The 26,985-nt window shown below is 33.9% G+C and overlaps 1 protein-coding gene across 5 annotated transcripts in view; it reads right to left on the reverse strand.

Annotated features, from left to right (window-relative positions):
- The window catches only part of LOC116337842 (cyclin-dependent kinase 14), a 160,504-nt gene that overhangs the window by 22,616 nt on the left and 110,903 nt on the right, over positions 1-26,985 (reverse strand). For 4 of the 5 annotated variants that reach the window (XM_031762769.1, XM_031762772.1, XM_031762773.1 and 1 more), the window contains 3 exons: positions 26,342-26,569; positions 25,897-25,947; positions 20,739-20,801 (listed from right to left, as the gene is read on the reverse strand). In XM_031762769.1, coding sequence (XP_031618629.1) covers positions 20,739-20,801; positions 25,897-25,947; positions 26,342-26,569 — 342 coding nt within the window. The remainder of the gene's footprint in view (positions 1-20,738; positions 20,802-25,896; positions 25,948-26,341; positions 26,570-26,985) is intronic. The other variant, XM_031762770.1, reaches the window with a different exon arrangement.

Here is a 26,985-nt window from a genome sequence, read left to right on the forward strand (position 1 = left end):
CAAATTTACCATTTAGCATAGGCTAAAATGTATGGTAAACAAAGCTGTGTATATACGCAAAATTTTATGTTAGATATCAAAGGGGAAAAACCACAACAAACACCCCACACCGAATTTAAACGGATCGAAGAAGAATAAAAAGATCAGTGTATAAACAAGTGTGCATTAAACAAAAATTTGATTTTCATCGCTCAAATCCGGATTAAATGAACCTTTTTCGTCCCAGACCAACTCAATCAATGTGACAAGCATATAGAATAAAAAAAGGTGAAGAAAAAAAATCACAAACAAATTCAAACTAATGAAACAAACACTCGAAAAAGTACAGTGACTTTTTGCGCACAATTTGCTTAAGAGCAAAACAAAAAGATAGAGCTATCGAATATGATGTATCCACTGGCATGAAGCTGACTAAAGACGGTGAATTAATTGGAACATATTAACTTTTCATTGTCATGAATTATATTTAGACGTTTTTATTTGTTCATGAACCCGGATGCTAAGTGGTAGTAGTACGATTTCACTTTATGATATTCGGATCCAAGTCGTTTGCGCAATTATGGATATAATATTGTGTTGCAATTTAACGCCGAATTCAGGGAATGCTTGTTTATTTTATTATAACATGATATTTGAACAGTCGAGAAATACAAATGAATATCCACCACAACACCACAATGCACATAGTTCCATTAATGATTATCAAACGATTCATCTATGCTGCTTCAATTGCTGTTTTTTTTACATGCAAATGTTACACATTTTGTGCATAAATTTTCGATGGTCGATTTAATTTACTTTTCCACATTTTGCACACCCATATTTATCCAAATTAATGATTTATTTCCGATAATGAGAGTGTGAGAAAGGATTGAGAAAATAAAAACTAAATACCAAAATAGAGAAAATGTTAAATTATTGATGTTTTGTTGTTTGCATTTCGATGATGGATGCTGAATGTGGGTAGAATATTAAATTTGACAATATTATTGTGTGGAGCCCATGGCAAACAATTTGTATTTGCGTAAAATTTTACATAGCCGCGCATTCATCCATTTACCAATGTGTACATATCGAAAAGCTTGTGCAACAAAGAAGTTCGCTCCGATGGATAGAACCATATCAAACCAACGAAAACTATTTGTGAACAACATTGAGCATGGCAATGGCATTTCATGAGCAACGTAAACTTGGAAAACTTAGATATTTTTGGGCGTAAAAATTGTTTTAAATATATTCCAAGTATTCGATGACATTTTCTCACTTCAATGCCCATGAAATTTTCACAACAACATGAAATAATCATGGATTGTGTTTGAAATGCTTTTCATTTTATCACAATTGATGAACACAAATAAATGTCATGCTTCATCAGTTCGACCATTTTTAAAAATGGAAATATATTTGGTATCTCTAATTCTATATGTAAAGCTTTGCAGATGAAAAAAAACTGAATAATTTATATAGTTTTGATTGAATAGACACCAAACGTTCAATGTGACATATATACGTTGAATTTAGGTATGTATATTGCATTTTTATGTTGTGGAAGTATATGTGTATGTGTGTGTGTGAGAGATAGGGAGAGAGATATGAACAGCAAGCATAAATATGTAACATTTGATGCGCAATCGCAACATTCTACAACTGCCTGACCTAAAAACCCTTTCCATTGTTGATGCATAAAAGAAGATAATAAAGCAGCGCTTTGAATTGCCGAATTCGGTTTCTTTTTATTACATCTTTCATGTTGTCCTCGATATTTTGTTCTACCATGTTTTATCTGTGTTATTCCATTGTGGTGGGCTTTTTTTTTACCAACATGTACCGACGTAGTTTTTATTCAGTACCTGGGCAAACATTCATAAAATAATCGATGGTATATTCTTCCTCGTTTGCCATTCACTGTGCAACCGCTCAATTCTGAAGATGATGCACGTTCCTGCATGCAGTTACAACTAAGTAACTTCATCGCACATAAAATATATCAACACAGATAGTACGAACCAACCGAAAGAGCTAGGATGGCAACAACAATATTTTTGATGACGATATAAACCAGAAAAGTCGGTACACAAAACAGATATCTAGGTCATGCGAATCCCATAAAAGCCCATACATGGAAGAAAAATTGTCGTCGCATGCATACTACAAATAGAAATGGAGGTAAAGCATCCCTTTCCGTCATAAATTGCCTCATTACATTCCACTTCATTTTCGCTGTGTTTTATCAGCCAGATTCATGCTTCGCAATGACATTATTTATCGTTCACATTTTATTTACATAAATTTTAGTGTTTTGCCAGGACCAACTATTATCATAACTAATTAATAGTTCCAAACTAACTAAATACTTGATATTTCCATCTGACTTATTGACATGCATTGCAATAGACTTCTTTACATTCACCACAGTGGGTTGATCGATTGCATAACCGCTTATGACGTGCATGCCATTTTTTTTTGGTGTGGGTGGTCTTTAAAAAGTTGGCAAAACCTCATTTTACTTGAAATAAGTGTGAAGTTTTCAACACAACTTCCTTATCCCCAACACAAAAGCTTAACATCTCTTTTTCGCGGCGATATTATTCATATTTTTGACATAAAAAAATGAATTAAATACCCAATCTCTAATGTCTAAGTTTAGTTTTATTTTTTTCTCTCACACAAACAAACATTTTGTATGCGAGTAATGTAAAACTTTGAGTAAAAAGGGATCACGGAGCTACAAAATAAAAAGAATGATAAAATAATGCCAAAACGAATGAATGACTGAACAAAGTTTGAGACAGAGTGGAAGGGAGCTTTGTGATGATAAAGGAGCTCGATTCTCAAAATAATCACCACAATAAATGTAGAAAAATGGTTTAGTAATGGCCTAATGGTTAATGACAGTTGCTAAGATCTTCACTCATTATCATCAACGTGCCATTATTATTATGGCACAGTGTCTTCCGCCGATGTTATATATATGTTGAACCAAGAAAACCGACAGAGACACACATCGGACGAATACAATGAAGAAGTTGCGAAAAACAATGAGCCGCTTTTGAACAAAAGATTAACGCATTTGTCTTTTGCTTACATAATGTTCCGCTTTTTTTCCCAACCATTCATAACTTCATCCCGAACCGGTCGTTTCCTTTACCATTTCTCGTTTTTGCATTATCACTTCTACTGCTGTTCTTATATATATTTTTTTTCTTCTTTGTTTATTTGTATTACTTTTTTACACGCACCGAAACTTAACCGCATTATTATGTGAATATTGTTTTGAGAGAAAAGAGAGACTAGCCAATAATAATGCTATCCATAATAGATGAGGTTCGTTGAGATAAAACTGTATTTATATCTGGGGCAATTATAGTCGCATTTGTTTGAACGGAACTTTTTCCACTTGGACTACATAATTCAAAACAATGTGTTGTCCATTTCAAACCGAAAATGAATCCCATCGGCTCAATGAAACTTAAAATTCATTTTTCTCATCATTTATGTGGGTTTTTGTTTGATTTTGCGGTTTTGATTGCGGTTTATAAGTTGAAAGAATCCTCATTCCTCATTCAGTCTCACAATATTTATGGTTTCATTAGAACAAGGATGCCAAATTGAAAAATAAATATTTTTCGCTTTCGTTTCAATTAAAACATATTGCTGCGGTATTAAGATGAAAACGGTGGCTTTTGTGATATATCTAAATGCAGACCCCCAAAGAAATGTTCCTTTTCACATCATTCACATTCAATATTAATGAATATCAGTTTAAATGTGAATGAGCCTGTTATAATGGCTCTTTATTGAAAAAACCGTTCTTATAAATAGACAAAATTAACTCAACACACAATCATTGAATTGAAAGAATGAAAATTGTTCAATAAATTGCAAGAGAAATCTAGATTTTCCATTAATTTATTATATACTGTAAATGGAAAATTGTTTGTTTAATTTTGTTACTTTTGCAAGCACACATTTTCATCGTATGCTTATCTATTATACGTATCATGATGGTAAACAAAACGAGCGGCAACATTACGTATCTACACATGCACACGCAAAATGTGTTTTATTTTTCGTTTCGATTATATTTGATTGTGAGGGGTCTTTGCCAAATTTTACACATGGAATTGGCCCATATCGCATCCTGGTACATACAAGCTGACAATAAAACTCAAATACCGACAGAAAGAGATAGAGAGAGAGAGAGAGAGAGAGAGAGAGAGAGAGAGAAAAATAAAGAAGAGAAACCATTACGATAAAAACAATTTTGTCAAAACATAATAAAAATGATGGCGTCGACTTGAATGAATCGGCTGATAGTGTATAAAAAGAAGCTCACAAGAGAGCAGGATGTGTTATGATGCAGCATATTGGAACTGAAGTGAGACCGAAAAAGAGCGACTGAACAATGAAAAGGAAAGAGAAAAAAAAGATGAATTCACCAAACCCAACTCATTATCAAACAAACAATATATTCCAGAAGTATATGTTGTGAATATGTACGAGGGTTGCTCCATAATTTTTTTTAAAAACATATATAACACAGTTGTTTTTTGTCGAAAATGGTTTTATTGTTTTTCAAAATATTCCCCGAGATGATCGATACACTTTTGCATTCGATGAAACCATTTGTCATAGCATTCGTGCCACTCCGAAACTGATATCTCCAAAACGTGTGTTTTGAACGCTTCAACTGCTTCTTCTGGTGTCGAAAATCGTTGACCACGTAGTTTTTTCTTCACGCTTGGGAACAAAAAAAAGTCATTGGGTGCCAGGTCAGGACTGTACGGTGGATGACCCATCAGTTCGATGTTTTGACCGGTCAAAAATCGAGTAGTTTGAAAAGATGTGTGAGAGCTCGCATTATCGTGATGAAGAATTATTTTGCGACGGTGGTTGTTTTTTCTTATTTCACCAAACACTTCGGGCAAACAAATGGTGGTATACCAATCAGAATTGACGGTCTTACGATCCTCTAGTGGAACGGTTGCCACATGACCACTTCTCCCGAAAAAACAGGCGACCATTCGCTTCGAAGTGCTTCTTGCTCGAACAACTTTCGTTGGGTTATCTTCATTTTGGAAGACCCATACAGTCGACTGCTGTTTCGTTTCGGGGTCATAGGCATATATCCACGATTCGTCACCAGTGACGATTTTATTAACGTCTTTTGAAGCACCACGATTGAATTTCTTGAGCATTTCTTTACACCAACTCACACGAGCCATTTTTTGTTCGTCGGTCAATTTATGTGGGATCCAACGAGAGCAAATCTTTTTTACGGCTAAATGTTCATGCAAAATTGTATGTATGCTGTGGGATGAAATGCCCAAAGATGCCTCAATCTCACGGTAGGTCACATGACGATCTTCCATAATCAGTTTTCTGACAGCATCGATGTTTTGTGGCACAACAGCCGATTTTGGACGACCTGTATGAAACTCGTCTTTGAGCGAACTACGACCGCAACGGAATTCTCGGTACCAGTTATAAATTGTCTGAAGGGTTGGTGCTTCATCGCCAAAGGCCAAATGAAGTCGATCGAAACACTGTTGTTGAGATAATTTACTTCGAAAATCGTAGTAAATCATTTTACGAAAATCTTCACGTGTAAAATTCATTTTTTTGTTGAGTCGCAGTTTACCAGTCACTGTAAACAATACAAATAGCGTTCGTACGACAAAAGGTTCAGGGCACGAATACATACCAAAACATCAAACTTTACGAATATGACAATGGTTTACATCGGGCAACACTATAAGTACCATTTTAAAAAAAATTATGGAGCAACCTACGTATATATCGACACCAGCCAAAATCGAACTCGTACAGAAAGTTTTGATGGTTACACAATAACGCAAGCAAGCCTTGTGGGCAATTTAATGTTTCAACTTTTGTTGGTTTGTTGTGCAGCATTCATATAAATTTGAAAAAGAAAATGCACCAAAATAAAATAGTCTAAAGCATAATTCCCTTTTCGTAAAATGGTCTCTCTCCCTTTTTTTCGGCTAATGTCTGTATATATGTGTGTGAAAATTGCAAAACGTTATCTACAGAACGAGACGTTGATATGCGCATGCAGTATTTAGCTGCCGGCAAAATATAAGCTGCCCATTATAAAGGCACTGATTGTTCTCAATGCTTGATTTCATGTTCGTACATTGCAATCAAGTAATTTGTTCTCTGCCGCACATAAAATTATATAGAGGCTATTGAAATGTTGTTTTGTGTATGGCACATTGGAGTATGAGCCGGTATAAAATCGGACATACAATAAAAAAGAATCAAAACTGACAAAACAATAACACAATTTTCATGATGTAGTGAGGGCTGGTTTTTTTATTGTGGAAATACTTTGTCATACATAGACAATAACCATTGAATTTCGTAAAATGCTCATAGCACTGCAGCCAATGATTCAGTTACTTAGAATTGGTAGAACGACGTAAAAAAAACACTGAAATCACATTTTACGGAATGATAGAGAGAAAAGTTTTCTTTGCTCAGTAATTGTCATTCAAATGAAAGTAATTAACAAGGATATGGGACTGATTAACTCATTCAGAAGAACTGTCAAGGCAAGTGAGTGCGTATGCTTTGTGAACGAGAGTAGACAAACTGATAATAATTATTGGAATTTGTATTGAAAATTGATGAATGCGCGACTGACTGGATAATTGTGTTTGACTCGATGTGTCCAATAGCCAAATATAGAATTATGAACATATTTGAACGCCATTTTATTTTGCTTCAGTAATTCGTCCATTCTAGCATATCTAGGTTGAATCGACCATATAATACCATTTGATTACATGATTTTTCTCTTTGAATTATATTTTCCAACATTTTTCTTATTATGGCGCATCTTTAACGGCCATTAATCATTTGCTTCAATATTTCAACGTAGTCAGCGACGAATTATATTCGAATAAGTAAGTTATGTGCGTGTCTGAGTTTCGATCCTTGCTTTCATGCTGTCTGCGTTACCTTTTTTCGTGCTTGGACAAAAAATTATTAGAACCTTTGATAGCATCAAATTGATACGCAGTTTGAATCTAAACAAATTGGCATTCAACGTTCGATGTAATTACCGACTTACATTTCACAACTTTTTCTTCAGAACTTGATTACTTATCCATTTATCGTTGTTCGATATTCACACAAGAATTTATTGCGCAGAGAAAGAAAGAGAAAATGAGGAATAGCGAGAGGGAGGGTGGCGGGTGTAAACAATCATCACAAATCTAAGCGCACGACACACAACAACAACAAGAACACCGAGAAAAAAACATATTTCGGCAAAGTTTACATTTCATATTTCATCATAATTTACATTGTTTCCACTTTCTCATAGCTTTTTCCACATTTTCGCATATAAATATCTATTTTTTTCCTTTTGTTCGCTATGACCAAATAGGATGGGATCCGTAGTAATGTGATGCATTGTAAAAATATAAAGAAAGCAAGAGAGAAACCAAGTCAAATAATAATAATTCAAGAAGATGTAGACTGAGACAGACGGAAAAATACCGGGTCGCTTCCACGAGCGAATGTGCGGAAAAGTGAGTGAAAAAAAAATTCATCGAGAACATGATATCCAAATAAAATGTGTGCACGCGATAGCAAATTTGCCCCGAAAATATAATACTGTAAATATGCGTGGGTGTCAGTTAGGTATATATTTTACATACTTATACTACCAATAATATCTCTCTTATCCTCACTACCGAAGACGAAAGCGATGGCAAATTGCAAGTGTATAAAGAATGTGTGGAAATATGAAGCAAACATGGTTGCAAACAAATATGAATTTGTTGTCATAATCCAAGAAAACGTAAAAGACCGATTTTACCGAAGCACGCACATAATTTCTATTACAAAATGAGAGACCTATTCAGCTTAACAACCAAAATAAATGACTACAACATATTGCATCGAATGTATCTTATTTCCTTTCTTTTTTTTTTTCGCCCGACCACCTTTTTTTGGTTGCATTTTTATACGAAAATGTTAAGTTCACTTTAATGTTTATAAGCTTTCGATGTAAATTTGTTTTTAAAATTACATACTTTTTTGAACGTCAAAAAATAAAGGACGCATTTGTTGGAATGGTTTGTGTTGAGGGCGAATGATATGTTTGACAGGTGATTTGAATCATATGGTGAAGAACATTCTCATTTCGCCCATTCACAAATGAAATGCCGTTCAAGTTGGACAAAAATGTATGTGGTGTGAGTGTGTTTGATGAATGGAGTTGAGTGGGAAATCGAAAATACCAAGGAATTACTGAAACGATAGAAGCAACAAGCTTTTCCGTAAAACATGAAAATAAATTTTCTCCACTTAATAGGGTATTATTAAAATATTCGGTTCGTTGTGTATCACTTTGCGCTCGGCACAAATTTCTCTGTCGTGTCTTTGTCATGTTTCTTTTCTTGTTCAACAATTCCCTCCCCAAACCAAAAAAGAAATAATAATCATACTAATTAATCATTTTTGAGTGTGCATTTTCCCGTGCGCATTAAATATGCTCAAACTTCTCATATCTTCGTCGAAATTATAATTCATATTTTCTCATATAAATTTTGTCGGTAGAGTAATAAATAGCATTGTTGCCGAAAATGAAACTGCCAAACGATCTTCGGCATTTCCATAATATATGTGAATTGTTTTGTACAGAAGTGTGCTTCTCATTTGGTTTATGGTTATTTTTTTCATCTTATATGCTCTTCGACAAATACATGCATGAACAAAAATGCAAGGGAGACTTTTCCGCATATATTTTGCAAAAGGACATTTTTAATTTTGGTTTGTGCGGTTGAAAGAGCTGTTACTTTGATTTCATTCTGAAAAAAAATAGGCATCACATCTACAGTGTGCCATGTATGTGTGTGCTTGTGGCCAATGTGTCAGTGGTACACAATTTTTGCCACAACCATTTAATGCTCATATAATAACATCATAATATATACCATCAACATCGGCTTATGGCAACAGTGCATTGGAATATGAAAGTGAATGAGGGAGGTGGAAACATTATTTTTTGTGTGTATCTATGTCGACATCATTTTGGAATAAATCGAAAGCTCTAAAATAAATTAATGGCAGACCGTAAAGATTTTAAGTGGCAAATGATATCACACCTGAATACATTGTATTTAAACCATTCGAACCATCATCAGACATATTCGCTTAGTTTGCAAAGACCACATATTATGCTATTAACATTGTCGATATTGAGAATGTCAGACGGACGGACGGACGGACGGATCGATGAATGTTTGAAATGAATTCTTGTACTTGAAAAAGGCGGTACATTATATGTTCATAAGCTCACTTTTTTATATTAGTATTCAAATTTATTCGCATTTTGTTATCGGCATTTCACTTTATCATCGATTGTCGTCATCTAAAGTATTTGCGTATATTGATTTACGCACGAAGTCAATACATACGTACCCACATTGAACGCTTCAATTCATATTGAATGAGTCATCTGCATATATTTCGAAGCTCATTTGCAAATGCTATTCGATTTTCGCTTTTGTTTTAACAATGTGTAACACATGCACATACAAAGTATGTTGTTGGAAACATTCTCGAAAACTATAACTTTTTTCTGGAAACCGATTGAAACGTATTTTGTGAATTGGCTTAACTCTGACCAACAACAAACATTACAATTCGTCCAATTTCGCAATCGATATGTTTGAAAAAGCAACAATAATACACAAACAATAGAATATTGCCAGCAGATAAGTATTCCATCATTACGATTGGTTCTCTTCCAAACACTCGGTAATTTGGTTCGAATGTTCTTTCTCTCACGATTAAAATGTTAAATTGAGCACTCTACTTTGTGCATAATTCACTTGAATTTCAACACAAGACGCATGCTATTAACTGCTTATGTATTTGAATGATTTTAATTTTATTCGATTGAAATCGATATGAATAAAAAAATGTGCTTTACTTGCAAAAATGTGCTTTACGTATATCTTGTCGCCATCGATTTTTCCATTTCGTTGTAATTGGTAGCTTAATGTATGGTTTTTGTGTGTGTGCATATAAATGTGTTGATTTGGACTGTGTTTGCTTTTATAGTTGTAATTAACCCAAATAACCATGCATATCGTCAATGAATGAAACATTCTCCAGCGAATTGCATGCTCAGTCACAATTGAAATGGATATATAGTTTTCGCTCATTTGTTTTTTTCTGCAAACGAATGAATAAATTTGATGAATCTCTTTCATTGCTTGTGAATGAATATAAAATATACGAATGTGACAAGAATTGTCCGTAACTTTATATATGGGTAGATTGCAAAATGACGAAATGGATGATGACCTAATGTCGGTGTATCTTTATATAGCACAAAAAGGACACTTTTATTTACAATACAAATTATAATCATTGAAGTGTATTTCTTTCCGTATTTTTGTCAATGAGTCACAATAAAAATCGTTGCACGACAACTTAATCAACGGCTAAAGCAATTACATCCGCTCTTGCTCTTGTTCACGTCTTTAATTTCTCCCGGTTGTTTTGTTGTCGCCAAACAATGAATTCACCTAGTTTCCTGTATAAGGATTGTGAAAACAACCTGTAGTCATTGTATTTCAACCGCAAATGACATGACAGCTCATGTGCAATTTCAAATTATGTCTTAGATATAAATTGCCATTTAAAATGTATGGCTGTAATGGTGCACACAATGTGAGACAGTGTATTGAAATGAGATACAAAACCGACCATTTCTCTCAACCTCATACTGTTGTGTAAATACTCCATTGTTTTATTTCATTTCAGTTTGTTCGTATCCGTTTTCGTCATTATGCCTGTTTAGCGTGGATATGGCGTACACACTCTCCCTTTCTATCTCTCTCGCTCTGTTTCTGTGCTTATAAATTTGCGTTATGTCATGGTTACTGAAATTTTCGTTTCATTTTTTAAAATGCAAAAAACACATTCTCAAACATCATTGTAGCTTGGTATTTTGAAATCCTTGCCATGAGTATGCAAAAGTGAAAGAGAGCAAATGAAACCAACGATGTCATTGTTTTTGTACATTTTGTGTATCCATTTAGTGGTTGTTACATTGATGCTGCCATACGACAATTTAATACTGTAAAATATCACGAAGGTTTGCCACTTTATTTGACTCCGGCTGCCTTTTTTGTGTGCACCAATTCACAATACGATTCAAACTCAGGAGCATGTAATTTCCAATAGTATTCATTCACATGTGACATCCGGAACAATGTTGCTTTTATACATTCGAAGAAAATAAAACAAAAATGCCATTTCGAGTTGGAAATGGACTCCAGCGAATCGTATACGTTCAATGCATAGCATTGTGCTTTTACCGTGATATATACATATAACCATTTTCACGATGACTCACCATGAGCATACCGTACAACCTGAATCATTCCCAATGTAAAACACACAGTGTACTCTGTACACACATACTTTTGGTACTAGAATGCGATACTGAATTATCATACCGAAAGCGATTATGACGCTTAACTGTGACATTCAAATTAATGGGCAATTCTGACACTTTTCAGAGTGAAAATTTTTGGTTTTGTACTAAAATCGATATAAAGTGTCTGTAACCGTAACGCTTGCTATAAATTTTTACTGTCACAGCATTGGCAATGTTGCCTTGCCATTGCATATGCTGCATAATTGGCCAACTGATCACATTTAAAACGTTGACATATAAAAAAAAAATACTCGGTGAAACGACAACCGATAGCAAATTGAGAAGGAAAAAAAAATATTGAACTAAAAGCCCAACCGCTGACATACTTTATTTCCGTCAGATGACGCATCATCATGCATTTCAATTGATGGAAAATGATGACGAAAATATACATATAACTGACCGAAAATCAAAACCAGGTCAATCAATTACATAATGAATAGAGAATTGTGCAATAGAATAAATTGACATCTTAAAGTGCATGGCATACATTTTATGTGTTAATTTCAAAAATAAATCTCGATTGCAACGAATTTATATATAGCTATGTGTGCCAATGAATTCACCAAATAATGACATTAACATACCGCGAGACATATTTTTGCCAAGTATCGCGATATTGACATTTCCAATTAGCTGTCCCATTCACAATGGTCTTTTATTTTGGGATTATATCACTGCCGCAATTATCATACAATTGAGATAATAAGATCGATTAATATCGTTTGATATGCCAATCAATTGGCACATGCGAAAATTCCAACCATTTATAAATTTAATACGATTATATAGATGACACCGAACTGTATGCCAATTAATGAGAAACAACAACAGTGTGTACCATACAGCCATGATAAGCTTCATCGCTATTTATTGCATTCGCATGAAAATTTAAACCGCCTTTGATTGAAATAAAAAATTCAATTCAATGCCTAAAAACAGTGTTCGTTCTGTAAATTGGACCCATTAAAATAAATTTCATGCGCTTAATTAGCAAGGGATCTACTATCATTGAGTAGAAGATGAGAGAGAGAAAAAGGAGAATGAAATTTGATTCGTCCAAAATTTAGGCGAAGTGCACTTGAAATTGGATTGCAAAAAACGTTGTATTTCTCATTCTTGTAAATGCATCCAATTAAAGTGACACAACTAAAAGGATACAAAAACAAATAATAGAGAAATCGAAAACGAAAAGCGATTCTCTTGCACAGAGTTCTCATTTAAAACAATTAAAGTCGTTGAACTAAGAAAGCTACTGCTTTCTACCACCTCTTTCTCTTTCTGCACCTCATACGATGAATGGAAAACAAAAATTCATCTGGGGATGTACACGATAAATTAATGCAGTCAGTGAAATGCTTGCGAACGAAATAACATTGTAAAATTCGTTAAAACATCGTAAAAGCGGTTGAAATAGAGAGAGAGAGAGAGAGAGAGAAGGAGAAAAAGAAACAAAATAAAAAAGTATTCGATGAAAGTTTTTGACTGCATAAATTTTCATTAAACCATTTTGTTGTGAGAAAACATGTACAAATACAATGAAAATTCACTACAAAAGGAATACACAATTCCGTATCCACTCAGGAGTAGAAGAGAAATATGATGACTCGTGTTTCTTTGTCTTCTACTTTTCATTTCATATCGCAAATATTTTGTACTTTAGTTTCATTTAATTTTCAGTTAAGTTAGTGGCAATAAGCAACATGTGTGCGGACATTTTTTAGCACCGATTTTTCATCCATTACAAAAAGATTGGGGATAAACTAACGATCGTTATTTCAATTTGCATGGATTTTTTTATTCGACTTTTGGCAGCAATTCATATGCAAAGCGACAAGGGATGAATTTCTCCTTGTCGTCAGGAATAAATGCGACATTTTTTTTGGCAATGAACAATGCTCCCACCATTATCAACGATAATTTCATGATTGCGAACTGTAGATAACGACATCGGGAGATGACTGGCAGAACGAGAGAAAAAAGAAACATAAAGTTGGTTCACGATTTTCGCGGTTCTAGTGCCATTTAGTTAATGTCAACTTTAATGCTTGGCTGTTTTTTATGGCGTAGTAATGTCGGTGTTGTGCAATATTCAAAAGAACGTATGGTGATGACGACAACGATGAACAACGACGGTGAACCTAAACAACAAAAATAATGAAGCAGATTGCACTGAATAAGTTGTCATATTGAAAAAGAGAAAATAATGGCATCATACTTCTCATTCTCTCTCATCACAAAATATGTATGCATTTGAATGTCAGAGTGTTTTCATCTTTTATACGATCCCGAGCAATTTATACAAACTGTGCACCGAAAAATGTATGCAACTTGAATGTATTGCAATATGCAAGTGGCTGGATGATAAGTAACGACAATATAATACAATTTGTACTTGTCGATGGTTTCGTGTGCACAAGATGAGAAGGGTAACGGAAATGCCGGAGCTTTTTGACATTGTAATTTCATAAATCCCAATAGTTAAACATAATGAGCTACATCAATTTGTTGTATGCATATGCACAGCACACAATTTGCTTTTAATGGCATGTTCAACGATTTTCGTGCGGCTGCATGTGTTACAGTTTTTGTGTGTATACCCTATTCAAACTTCATCTGCTTTCATTCCTTTTTTTGTATTAAATGGCATTTCTCCCAATTTGATTTTACCTCTTTCATTTTCGTTTGCTCTTCATTGCCGTTTAGTTTCGTTTGCCATTCAGAATACTGTTGCCAATCGTGTGCTGATCGAAATAATAAAAAAAATGTCACACGAGTCCCCGTGCAAGGATAATAGTGCATTGAGCCATTTTGAGCAGGTTATGTGTGTCATTTTTCACATAAACTTCCAACAATATTTGAAACCATTTTTTTTTTTCATTCCATTTCAAGTGAATGACAATCTACTGCACATGGAACACATGATCAGTTGTGAACACAAAGTGTCCCATTGAAATGGAGCAATGCATTGAATGCAGAGAGTTGAAAAAGATTTTAAGCATTGTTGCAAATGTTGTCGCGAGCGCAGTGAACAAGAGAAGTGGTATGGTCATTGTCGAACAAAGAAATACAGTGTCAAAACATTTGACAACACACATGGCTCACATGTTACAAGCATCGAAAATTGAATGAATATATTGCGCAAAATAGAATTTCTCTTGTCGCTCACTTTCTTGCTCTCCATCTCTCTCTTTAATTCTTTCTCTCTTTTACTATCTATTTATCTACTGAAGCTGTGTCACATGTTCGCTACAAAATAGTTCTTCACACAAATTCGTACGTATCATAAACTACATTTACTGTATGTTTGTATTTGTTCATTGTATGCTCCGTATTCCATTACGTTTGAAATGGTCCTAGTTGTGCAATAGCAAAAGTACATTCAACAGAGGATATCAAAAAGCTTGCCATCTCCCGAATGTGTGTTTGCAGTAGCTTTTTGCCGGCATACTCATGGTATGCCTCAAAACTTCATGCGATGTGAGTAAGCATATATTTATATATATGTGTGTGTGTTTTTAGTTCACTTATTTATTCTTTTTTTGCGAAACGAAAACGATATTACATTTTCTTGAATTGTTGTTTGAAATTTTCTACATTAATAATGTGCCACATTGCTACATGGCATCGACTTCAACTTACTACTTCATACGTTTATATGAGTCATCCACTCACGTTCTCTATGTACAACACACATATCTCTCGTACGCTGGTAGCACATTCAAAATGTTTGACTCTTCGACGAATAACCAAGGTTCTGGTTCTTTTGATATATACACATCCTCCACTATGCTGAATGGAAGCATAGCAATACAAAAAGATTGTGAAAACGAAGAAACCAAATTTTTTTTGATGCATTTCGAAATGCGACTACATGAGAAGAAAAAAAATCCTAATAGAATTGCTACATGTTAAATATGTATCAAAAATCGTATTACAATGTGAACGGTTCCTTTCAGTGTGTATATATTTTATGTATTGTCCTTTTTTATTTCGTTCGCCGAAAATATACAGCAGAAAAAAATGAAGTAATGCCAAGCACACGAAAGCTTCGTTATGTGTGTATGCGTAAAGATGTGAAGCATTTTCATGTGTGAATAAAAAGCATTTTATTTTGTTTTATGACTGTGTTTGCCAGTGCATACAATGTACATTTTACTCTATCCCATTTTAAATGTAAACAATGTAAAATAACGGAATGTTAGTTTGAACGAATGACCGAGTAGAGAGGGAGAGAACTCAAAAGCGAACCGAGTGCGATAAAAAAAGGAGATAGAGAAAGAAAAAAAACGAAAAAAAGCAGCCCAAATATAAGATTCGTGATCACTGTTCCGCATTTTGGCATTCTCACTAGTGTGCACTTTATTCACTTTATTTATAATTAATGAATTCACATTTATATGCATCGCTTGAGAATCATTATAAATACGCCATTTATGATTCATGTTATAGTTTCTTTCGTTGGTGCTCGTTACTTCTCTCTCTCTCTCCCTCTCTCTCTCTCTCTCTCTCTCTCTCTTTCTCTCTCTCTCGGGTGTCTTCCTATTTTTCATTTTAAATATATGTCGCTGCTGAATTGTTGATATGTGGTGAGCGTGTGTTTCGGGTCGAGCACATTTCTTCTCTGTTTGCCTTCGAACTACTGATATTTCTCTGAAACTTTTCAATCTTAATAACCCATTTTCATCCAGCAATATTCCATTGGTGGTGAGCTGCATTGAAATGCCCATATCGTAAGAATGAGAAATTGTTTTCGCTGCAAATACTTCACTCTTATTTAACACTTCATTCATTTACCGTCGTTTTGTAATGCACACAATATTATTTCTCAGCGTACACACGCAATTTATTTGAATTTTGCTGGAATTGCGTACAATCAGTGATATTTGTTTCTATTTGCATGTGCTAACATTATGTGCGTCATTTGTTCTTTTCCAGCTGTTGTATCGTAACAGGGTTAATTCGGAGCACACATTGTCTACTTGTGCTGGAATTTTAACTAAAAAATTCATTGAGTGATGAAGTTTTCCAGTTCGAATAAGAAACGGCCCGCGTACACATGATAAAATAATGTAGAGCTTTCCTCTCATTCATCTATCTCTCTCTTGATCTTACTCGATACTAATAGAAATATTTATTATCCTGTCACAATTTTCAGCAGACTACAAATGGTTTGTGCTCTATGTGTGAGTTGAGCATCTTCACTGAAGATGAATGCATGAGTTTAATAAAATATACCATATGATTTGTATCGTTCCATTTTGTTTATTTCGCCTCTTTTCTCCATTTCAATCCAATTGAGTGCGTTAGTTCAATAAATATTAAATTAGAAAAGAGCAATTTCATTGTTCGTAGCCAGCGTTTGATTTAGATGATACTCAATTCGAGACAGTAAATAAAATGAAACCGAAATTGTTACCAAATGGGTATTATATACATATATGCGGACTCAACCCTTTGATTTATTCGATGGGAATTGCACAACAATGGACAAAATATTACCCCTATCTACAATGATACAGCTCTTCGTCATTTTTGTAATAATGTTTGGCCAAAATTTGATTAGAAATCAGTTTTGTCGGAATTTTTCTATATGGAACGCACACAATAGAATGCAATAACATTACAGCCATAACGAACGTGGGCTAATGTATGTACATAATATTGAAGGCTGTCATATTTGATATGATTACATGATGATGCCTTTGATGTTTTGACTTTTTTGGTGAGATACGTTTTTTGTCTCCACTGTGAAATGCATCGTCATCGTTGGAAAACACCAAGTGTGCACCAAATGTACCATTTCCATTTACTTAATATTCATTTCAAAATTAAATAAAACATCAATATTTCTATTCGACATTCCTTTTTTTGTCTTATATTCATTTTTTCCGTTGCCATTTCATCCAACATAAAAACGAAATGTAAACAAAGAAGCGCCGTCGTTGTCGTCATTGAAAAGAGACGAAAACTTATAATAATACAGAGAATACACGGAGAAAGAGAAAAAGAGAAAGAGAGAAAGAGAGAGAGAGAGAGTACATATTCAAACAAAAATTACGAAAGAAAAAGCCAAATGCTACATGCAAAAACGCCATCACGTTATGCTGTATGTGTCGTTGTCTCGCCCTCAAAATGACTGTCTGCATATGATATATAGTACATGGGAGCAAATAGTCCTCATTTGATAGCGCATTCTTTTTATTGCCATTACACATCCAAAACCATTATATGAAACCCGCAAATTTTACATTTTTGCTCATACTTTTTTTCTATTATGATTATTGTTATTACGGCTGCTACATATGTGCTTTGTCTATGTCAGCATCATATTTGGTTATATACATTAGCATGTGCCTTTCTATGTCTCAAACAACGTATTTTCGTATGAGCATACGGTACCGATTTTGTTTCCATTCATATTTTTCTCGTTTTCTTCTTTCATATCAAAAATGGTTTTCCACACTCATCGCGTCGATGATATACACCATTTGAAGAAAATTCGAACAAATGAAGTGCGTTTTAGTGCTTTTTCTTGACAATATAAAAGAGACAAAAATTCTCATCAAATTCATCTTACGCAAAATGTGCATTGAATTGTGTATATATTTCATTTGTATTCAATGACTATAATTTTCATATTCACATATAATTTTTCTTGTTCTTGTCTCTCAATTCTTAAAAGGAACAAGTCAGCAACAATATTTCTCTCCCCATTTGAGAAAACGTGGGTGCCATACATTTTGAAATTGATATCCCGAACAAATTTTTCAAACGAAAATTATTTACTAACCAAATGACATGAATTCAACAAACATTGAAAACATCTTGAGTTTGCTTGCATAAACATCTTGAGTTTGCTTGCATCAAGTGTCCCAGTTTTGCGTATCTGTGCTATGCACACACATGTTTAATATAATTATCAAAGACATGCTTGAGAAACCATAATAAACGCGACAACACGAATAAAACCCGTTGTCCTTAGCATAAATTGAGGCAACGCTCCTATATGACTCATCATCATTGTCGGTGGTGACAGCAAAGTTGTCCCAATGTTTGCATAGCTTATAGAGAAGACCAGCACAAACGAATTTCGAACACATGCAAGGAAAAACGAGGTCTCCAATATACATAATGGAAATCGATCCCGATTTTTTTATGTTCGACAAAAACCCATTAAATGTAGCTCACAAAAGGATGATACTTTGTACTTGTTTGTGTCGCACACAGCGATGTGCGGCTGCTGATTCAATTTACCGTAACATACGTCAAACATTTTTATCCAAGCCTTTGTTTTCTTCCTTCTTTTACCTCGTCATTTGTGATTTAGTTTTTTTTACATTTTTTTCCATCATTTTAACTCTATGAAATCGAATCGGATTTTGTTTACATTTCACCAGGAAAATTTAAATCTATTTTCACCTTTTTGTTCTATGTAAATTGCTATTTGCTCATTTTTTTCTTTATAGTTGTCGCTTCTGTTGTGGCTGTTTTTTTTTTTTGCAAAATTGAACTTATTAAGCACATCGGCAAAGTTAATATTCATGAAAATGCTGCAATCGGGTTTTCTAGAACCCAATTAATTCGAGTTGCCAACATCAACAACAGCCACTTAAGCTTTTTTGCTTTGCAAAAGTACAAAAATACCAAATATAAAGAATCCGGATCTTTTTTTGCATCGGCTTTGAACCCAAAAATTAAATATTTCAAACAAATTAAATGCTTTTAATTTAAGACGTTAAACCATATTTCACGAATAAATGTAGAAATGAAATTGGTAGAGTACGTTTCGTTCTGCTGTAAATTACTTGCAAATTGGTTTTTATGTCATTTGCTACTTGGAAAATGTGTTCTTTAAAATATGGTGAACTTACATCATTGAAAAATATACATACACGAAGAGCGCATATTTTAAGCTGTTCCAACTAAAAACATTTCCATCAAACATCAAGTCGTTTCGTTGAAAATGTTTTATAAAAGACCACATGATTTTAATTGATTTAAAAGGGACCTTGTGAAAACTAACAAAGCATGCACTTTTTTTTTCATATTGTCGCCGTTTCATCTTCGTATTGCGTGTTTTCAAACTGTAAGGTCTTTTCGTACGTGTTCAGACAATATAATGTTTCTGTTTCAAAATTAAATTCAAATTAATATGAATTTGTAAGCAGATTATTAACGACAAAGAGGGGAAGAAAAAACACACATTGCAAATTGTGGCCTATTTTGTTGGTGCTCTTTCTCACTTTCTCTCTCTCTCTGGGTGTGTGTGTGTGGCTGCTAATCTTGTGCTTTCACATACCACGGGAAATCGAATGAGTTGCTATTCTCTCCGGTTCTTGTGGTATCATCACTTTCACCACTTTGTATCCAGCACACACACATACAAATGCTTTCCAACCGTACCGAATGCATCATGAAACAGCGATTCTAATAACATTCACACCTTGTACCAAGTGAGTGTGTTTCGCCAAATCCATTGCCACACATAGACACAAACACTCTTTTATACAGATACACCGGATTTTCTCATCGGTATACGTTTTTCGTAAATATGCATGCAATAAATGATCATTTGCCGTTTTAGTGCTGGAATATGCAATGGGATTGCATACGGTTGCATAAATTTGCTATGATTGTGTGGTAACGGTTTGCCATTCGATGTGTCAAATATTTTGGAGCGTACAGATGCAATTAAACGAGAAAACTTAAACATGAAGAAGAAAAGAAAATAACAACACAGCCATTTGCTGCTGGTGGCAATATGCTGTTATGCAATTCAATGTTAATGGTGTTGTTTCACACGCATTCTCAAAATTCACTATAATGTCCTATTGCAAAAGCAGCAAACAAAACTTCTGTGCTCAGAGAATATAAACAACAACCACGTCATCGTTATAAATTCAAAGTACCACGTTTCTTAAGTGCCACATGCAAGATATATTCAAAATGCAAACACAGTAGAGAGATTCAGAATGAGACATTAATCAGATGAAAAGAATATTGCATCGGCTTCATCCATATTAAACATTTTTTTTTTTGTTTTCAGTGAAGGAAACAAGTGTTGAAAAAACTTCATCTTATCCTCGCTCCGTTTTCTATAAATCAGAGGTTGAAATATATATTCCATATAATAATTTATGTCGATGATTCAATAGTTTTATGTAAATTGAACTCAGCTTTAAAGATAACCAGATTTTCATCGTCGAGTTATTCTCATATATATTATATATCTCTAAGTTCTACATACCTTCTGATTTATTAGCTTGTGCAGCGGACGGTAGATGATGGTTTTGGTCGGTGTTCGTCTCATCTAGATACATGTACAATTATAGTTTTACGTTTAATTGTGCATCGATTGAGCAGAATTTTGTTATTGAATCCATAATGACAGAGTGGTAAACACACACACACACCGTGTATTAAAGTGGATGGTATGATTTATGTTTAGTATAGGAAATGTAAATGAATGTATCATTTCGATAAGTGATGAACATTGTTGAGTTTTCGGTTTCGAAAGGGAAAAAAACAAATTCAATGAAGAATTTCAATTGAGAGTTTGTTGTGTGCGTAATTAAGTTTTATTGTATCGAATTGCGTTCTTTAGACTTTGGTCCTAGAAATAACATGCTTAATCCAAATAACTTTTGCGTTGGCAATTGAAATGCCGATCTAAAACTAAGCAGCAACAAAAAAAAGTCGAAAAACTTTTTTAATTAGAAATTTGATAGGCAGCATGTGCCACCATTATTTTCTTTGACGTCTTCGTTACTTTTGGCTGATGATTCCTTACTTTGCACATACTTTTATGTTTTTGATTTGATGACTGATCGCGAAAGCACAAATATTCTTATATGTGTACCAATGGGATTAAACCAGTTGGTTTTTTTCTCTCTCTTTTTTCATGAAAATCATTGATTTTTAATATTAAAAACAAACAATGTCGAAATCAGGTTTAAGCAATCAAAAACATCATGATAAATGGCATAAGAAAGCCAATTGTTTATTTGGTGTTTTCCATATTATCATAGAGTAGCATAGAATGAAGAAAGACATAATCGCATGAAGGAAAAAAAATATTAATCATTTTGTTTTAACTCCGATTTACGGCTCGGATTGGTCGATTTGGTTTGTTTATCAGTTTCGAATGCTGCCAGGCAAAAAGAAGATAGATAAAGCTACAAATTCTATTATAGATATATTACCACGGTGTGTCAAAACCGACAGCAGAATACAACTATATTATGACGAAGCGACTATGTTACTACTTGGATTGTGGGGAAGTTTTTTTTCTTGCTTCTGTTTTTGTTCTCGTTTCCTTGCCATCAACTTCGATTTACTTTTATTGGTCAAAGCGTTTTGAGAAGGGTAGCCTATAACAAAGCCATTACACACTTATCGTTTTACCGAAAACACAACAATACTGGATTATATATGAATCCGACAATTCACTAGTTATCATAAAATCGGTTAAGGTTAAAATGATAGATATTTGCGTGAAAATACATATTAATCTTCAAGACACTGTTTCGAATAAAACAATGAAATATTTGTCGTCTGCATGAAAGGGAATCGCCTGTTTGAGCGATATAAGAATGGCTTTTAATGTCCGGCCCATTTGAGCTAAGTGGCGCCGTTGCGTAGCAAATACGAAACCGAATTTATTGCCTATCACAAAGGGTTGTGCGATTGAAGTTTTTGAGTTTCGTATGAAAATGGTGAAAAGTTTTTGGGTTTTTGATGCGGTTCATTATTTTAAAATGAGCTCGAAAATTGAATAAATGAAACGGAAGGAAGCGAAAAATGAGCGGTGGAGTGAATGCGAATCTGTGCAACAGATGCAAAAATATAGGTTATATGGAAAAACTTTTCGTTTTCAATCGAGTAAACGAACCAACAAGTTTTTGAATGAAGCCAATTGTTTCACTGTTTTCTTATTCAACAAAGAATTATGAATTTTCCACACGCAGAGCGCGTCCACATTCACTCGCATCGGGTATTCGTTTGTCGTTCCTGGTTAAATATTTACACACATTTTTCGATTTATCGTTATTATATGATCCAATTTATCGGTTTGAACGGTGAAATATGATCATTGGATTTTACTTTGATATATGAAGACTAACGCGTCTAAACACATTCCCTGCTTTTGTTTTGTATTGTGATGCGCTCTGTGAGTGCCCGAACTTCGTGCTTTGTTAAATTATAGGATACCATACACATGAAATATAATACAAAGTCGCGCGAATTTATAAGGGTATAAATATACACAACTTTTCGGTTGGTCAAATTATCTAATTCGGTGCGCATAATATGTGATTATTTTGGCTCCCGTGCAGTAGTTGATTGATCATGTTTGTTAAATGGGTATATTCGAAAGAATACGAACACATTTAACATCACCATAATTTGCGTAAATCAGGTGAGACAGGTGGGTATGTTACACACCATTGTGCATGTATATATTATACCTTACTATTATATTATTGTGTGAACTAAACAACGGGCCCAGGGTTTACTCTCATATTTATTATGCGTGTATGCATAGTTTAATTGAATAAGCCAGAATAAAACTCCGACTTGAAATAAAAATCTATAAAAATGGAACAAAGTTTTCATTCTGACCCAATCAATTTATGTACAAGAACAATTTGTGCGACCGCATTCATAGCCACTTTCAGAACGCAAATAAAATTGAATTATTTTCGAGTTTCATCGAATAAATGTTCGGCTTTGAAATAAACAGTGTTATTATTACGCATATATTTTGTTTGCGAATCATATTTTATGCTCATTCATATGCATTTTCACAGTTTCTTTTAACTGACGATGCGTTTATTTGATATCCCATATTTATTTCTATTTAGCACGATTATCGCAATGCTTTTGTCATGGGTCACGTACACATGAATGGAGCTCGGACACGGAATCAACATTAATATCTTATTCACACGCACTGCTCATATAGCATCATCATAAATTGTCAAAATGACGTGTTTGCTGTTCCGTCAACCTCTTTTCTTTTTCATATTTTTCCCAGCAATGTTCTTTTTCCAGCATTTTCCATTCACACAATAATGTCGAGTCTTTTTCTCTTGAATCTGTGACGAACTGTGAAAAAAATGTTCTGATTTTTTTTTCATAACCATTTGAATAGAATCGAAGCAATGCTTCAGAATTTAAGAATTTTGATTTTTTTTCGTTTTTCGTCATGTGAAATAGTCAAAAGACTCACACCGAAAAACAGACAGGCAAAAACAACCCACACACAAAAAAAAACTTCAACTGAAAATTGTCGAGATGATTCGCTCCTTCTATTTGATCTCTTTATTATATGGATAATGGATTTTTCGTTCGCAACACACACACACGCACAAAATATTCATTGAATGAATCTTTTCCAAAAGGGAAAGCAAAAAGTAATTCAATTTTTATGATTACGGTTATGCCTGCTTTATGGGAAGTTTATGTCAATCAGTTAACGTGTTTCTGCTACGGCTTACGTTGCTCTCGTTTCGAACGAAAATTCTTTTGCCACAATATTCCATTGTAAAAAAATTCCTGATGCATTTGGGTTTTATTTTTTTCATTTCGACGATGGTGAAAGTGAACGCAGAGAAATAGAGAGAGAGAGAGAAGAAAATTATGCAAAAAGCAGCAGAGGGTCATGAGAAGATTCAATTTTTACGGCTATTTATTTCGGGAAATTGTAATCGTTCTATTTATTATGTCATCAGATGAATGCCAACCATCCATGGAAGAAAGTCATCCACTGTATGACACACCACCGCCCACAATTGAAATATCAATATTTTCACTTTCGCAAACTTTTTTTTTCTGTGTGTGTGTGTCGATCTTCAATGTGGGTAAAATAACTGAAAATAAATTTAATTCGAATTGAAATGCGATGGGATGGAATCAATTCAACAAAAATTTTCCGACAAAATATAACAATTTCAAAATTATTTCGGGTCCAATTACTTTATCAGACGTAATTTCCAAAAAAGAAATGTTAGGGAAAAGGTAATGCGTGTCAGTCGAAAATCGATGGAATGAAAGAAAAATGTGAAATACTTATAAAAACTGATTCGACTCTCATCATGCGAAAAGTATGCCACAAGCAAATGTATTACAACACTCTAACCACACCAAGTATGAGAAATATCCAGAAAAAGCTGGAATTATCAGTGACTATGCAAATATTGAGAGAAAATTTTAGCACCTGTGCAGAAAAAAATGGCATGAGTTGCTCGAATGCAGATAATATCGATGGCAAACAATTTTCTTCTACATAGTTTTTTTTTAGTTCAAGTTCATTTGAAATGTTTGAGTCGTTCAAAGCGAGCAAGACATTGAATTATATGCAGACATATTTACATATTCATTGGAACAAAATTTTGTGAGGTAAATGCAGCCATTCTACCACACACATTGTCCAAATGCCATACCATTTCAGGCATTAGATTGAACGAAAATACGAACAGAGAGTATAATTTTAAGGTAAAAAATGCAAGCATCTGCATAAGATTCGATTTGAATATACACATATTGCAACAACAATGTTAATAATCCAATCGAATCTTCGATAACTGCATACGAAAGTATGAAGTAAACCGAAAAATATGTAAGAAATGTTGATCGGAGTAGCATGCAGTAGAAAAGTTTTTCCATTGTATGCTGAAGTTGAGTTGAGTTTTTCTTATTATTCTACATTATGAGTCACACTTCTGGTCTTGAAAACGAAAACGAGTACCTCTCAAGCTCAATTCGAGGGAATTCGGTGTTAAATTTATACTGTGCTTGTAGGAATATATGCTTAAGTTATGATCATAATAGTACACAAGTTCAAGTGAGAAAAAAAACCACTTCAAACATTTAAACAAACAAATAGAAATACATTTACTTGAATTGAAATAAAAACAAGTTTGGTTAAAAAGGAAATTAACACTAAAGACCAAGAAACAGGACACTCATCAAACGGCACGATTTTCCAAACCAAATAAAGTCCCATGGCACAAACACATACACACATAAAAAAACATCCCAACAAACTTAACAGCAAACCAAGAAAAAAAAAATACAACATCAACAACAGACAATATATTGAACTAAACAATCAGTCAGTTGAACAAAACAATCTAATCCATTAAAACAAGAGAAGTGATTCATCATTAAAACAATAACGTCTATTGTTTTATCCCATTTAGCTGGCTAACGTACTGTCAGCTCAACTGACCAGTTAGTTCAATATATTGTCTGAATTCAACAAAAAACCGAATGAAAACAAGTTAAGTGAAATTGAAAATTGAAGAAAATTAACACTAACGAAAGTAACAACAAAAAATTTAAAAAGAAATGAGAAACAATAAAATGAAAAAGAAAAGAAGAAAAAAAAACCAAAAACGTACCTCGTTGTTCAACGTTTTTTACTTCGGCCGTAGGTGGAAACACCTCAATTTCTGCAAATAAAAAGATCCAAGCAAATGTGTGTAATTTGGCCAAACAGACGGTATATGTGTGTTTCGTTTTTTTCCGGTTATGTTTTCATTTTGCACTACACTAGCAACAACCGAATATCGACTGCGAACAACTTTGCGAGAGAGAAAACGAAAACGAAGAAGAAAAAAAAACAACATCGAAAAGTATGGCGCCCCGAATGGCGAAACGCGATTTTAATTCTTGACAAAGAATGTGCTGTTTTCAATTTCATTTGAATTGAACTATAGAAATGGGTTATTCGCCCAAATTTTCGGGTCTGCACCGTCAATATTGCTGCATTTTCTTTTAATAATTGTTATTTATACGATGCAAGTAAACGAAAATATAAAAAAAATAAATAAACACTTGACTTACGTTTTCCATAGCCCAAATCGGATTTGTTGGCCGGTATATTGCCATTTGGTTCTAATCTATCGAGATATTCTTCCGAATTGTATCCATTAAATGGTACTTCATTGCTATGACCGCTTCGATGTTGATGCCACGACTGTTTCCATATTCGTTTCGATGATGATGAGTGATTATAATGATTTATTTGATGTTGATGATGGTTTGAATCCTCACCATCTTCTCGTGATATCGCTGCAAATTAAAAATAGAGAGAAAGAAAATATTTTATTAATAAAAATTAAATTTGTGCACCGCTGACGGCGGTTTTTGATATTTAAATAACCAACGTTGCCGTTTTTTTGTTTCTGTATATCTCTTCCATTTTCACTCTTCTCTACAATTCATTTTTATTCTAAAATGGTACATGCACGTGTTCTCTGTGAAGCCTTTAACTGTTTTATTGAGCGTTAATGTATGGTGTCCCTTTTAATTTGAAATGCAAATTTTTTAACTTTTTTTTTTGAATGACCTGCGAATCAGTTTTGAACGCCAAAACATGTTTACATATGAAATTTAGAGGTGGGAGAAAAATAACAGTAAAAATGCTGAATTTTGTGAAAACATGTGGTGAATGTGCTCTGTGCATAATTAAATCAAGGCGAATTTTA

This window comes from Contarinia nasturtii, unplaced genomic scaffold, assembly GCF_009176525.2.
Source record: "Contarinia nasturtii isolate CC-2019 unplaced genomic scaffold, AAFC_CNas_1.1 Cnas_scaffold_285, whole genome shotgun sequence".
Classification (NCBI taxonomy): Eukaryota; Metazoa; Arthropoda; class Insecta; order Diptera; family Cecidomyiidae; genus Contarinia; species Contarinia nasturtii.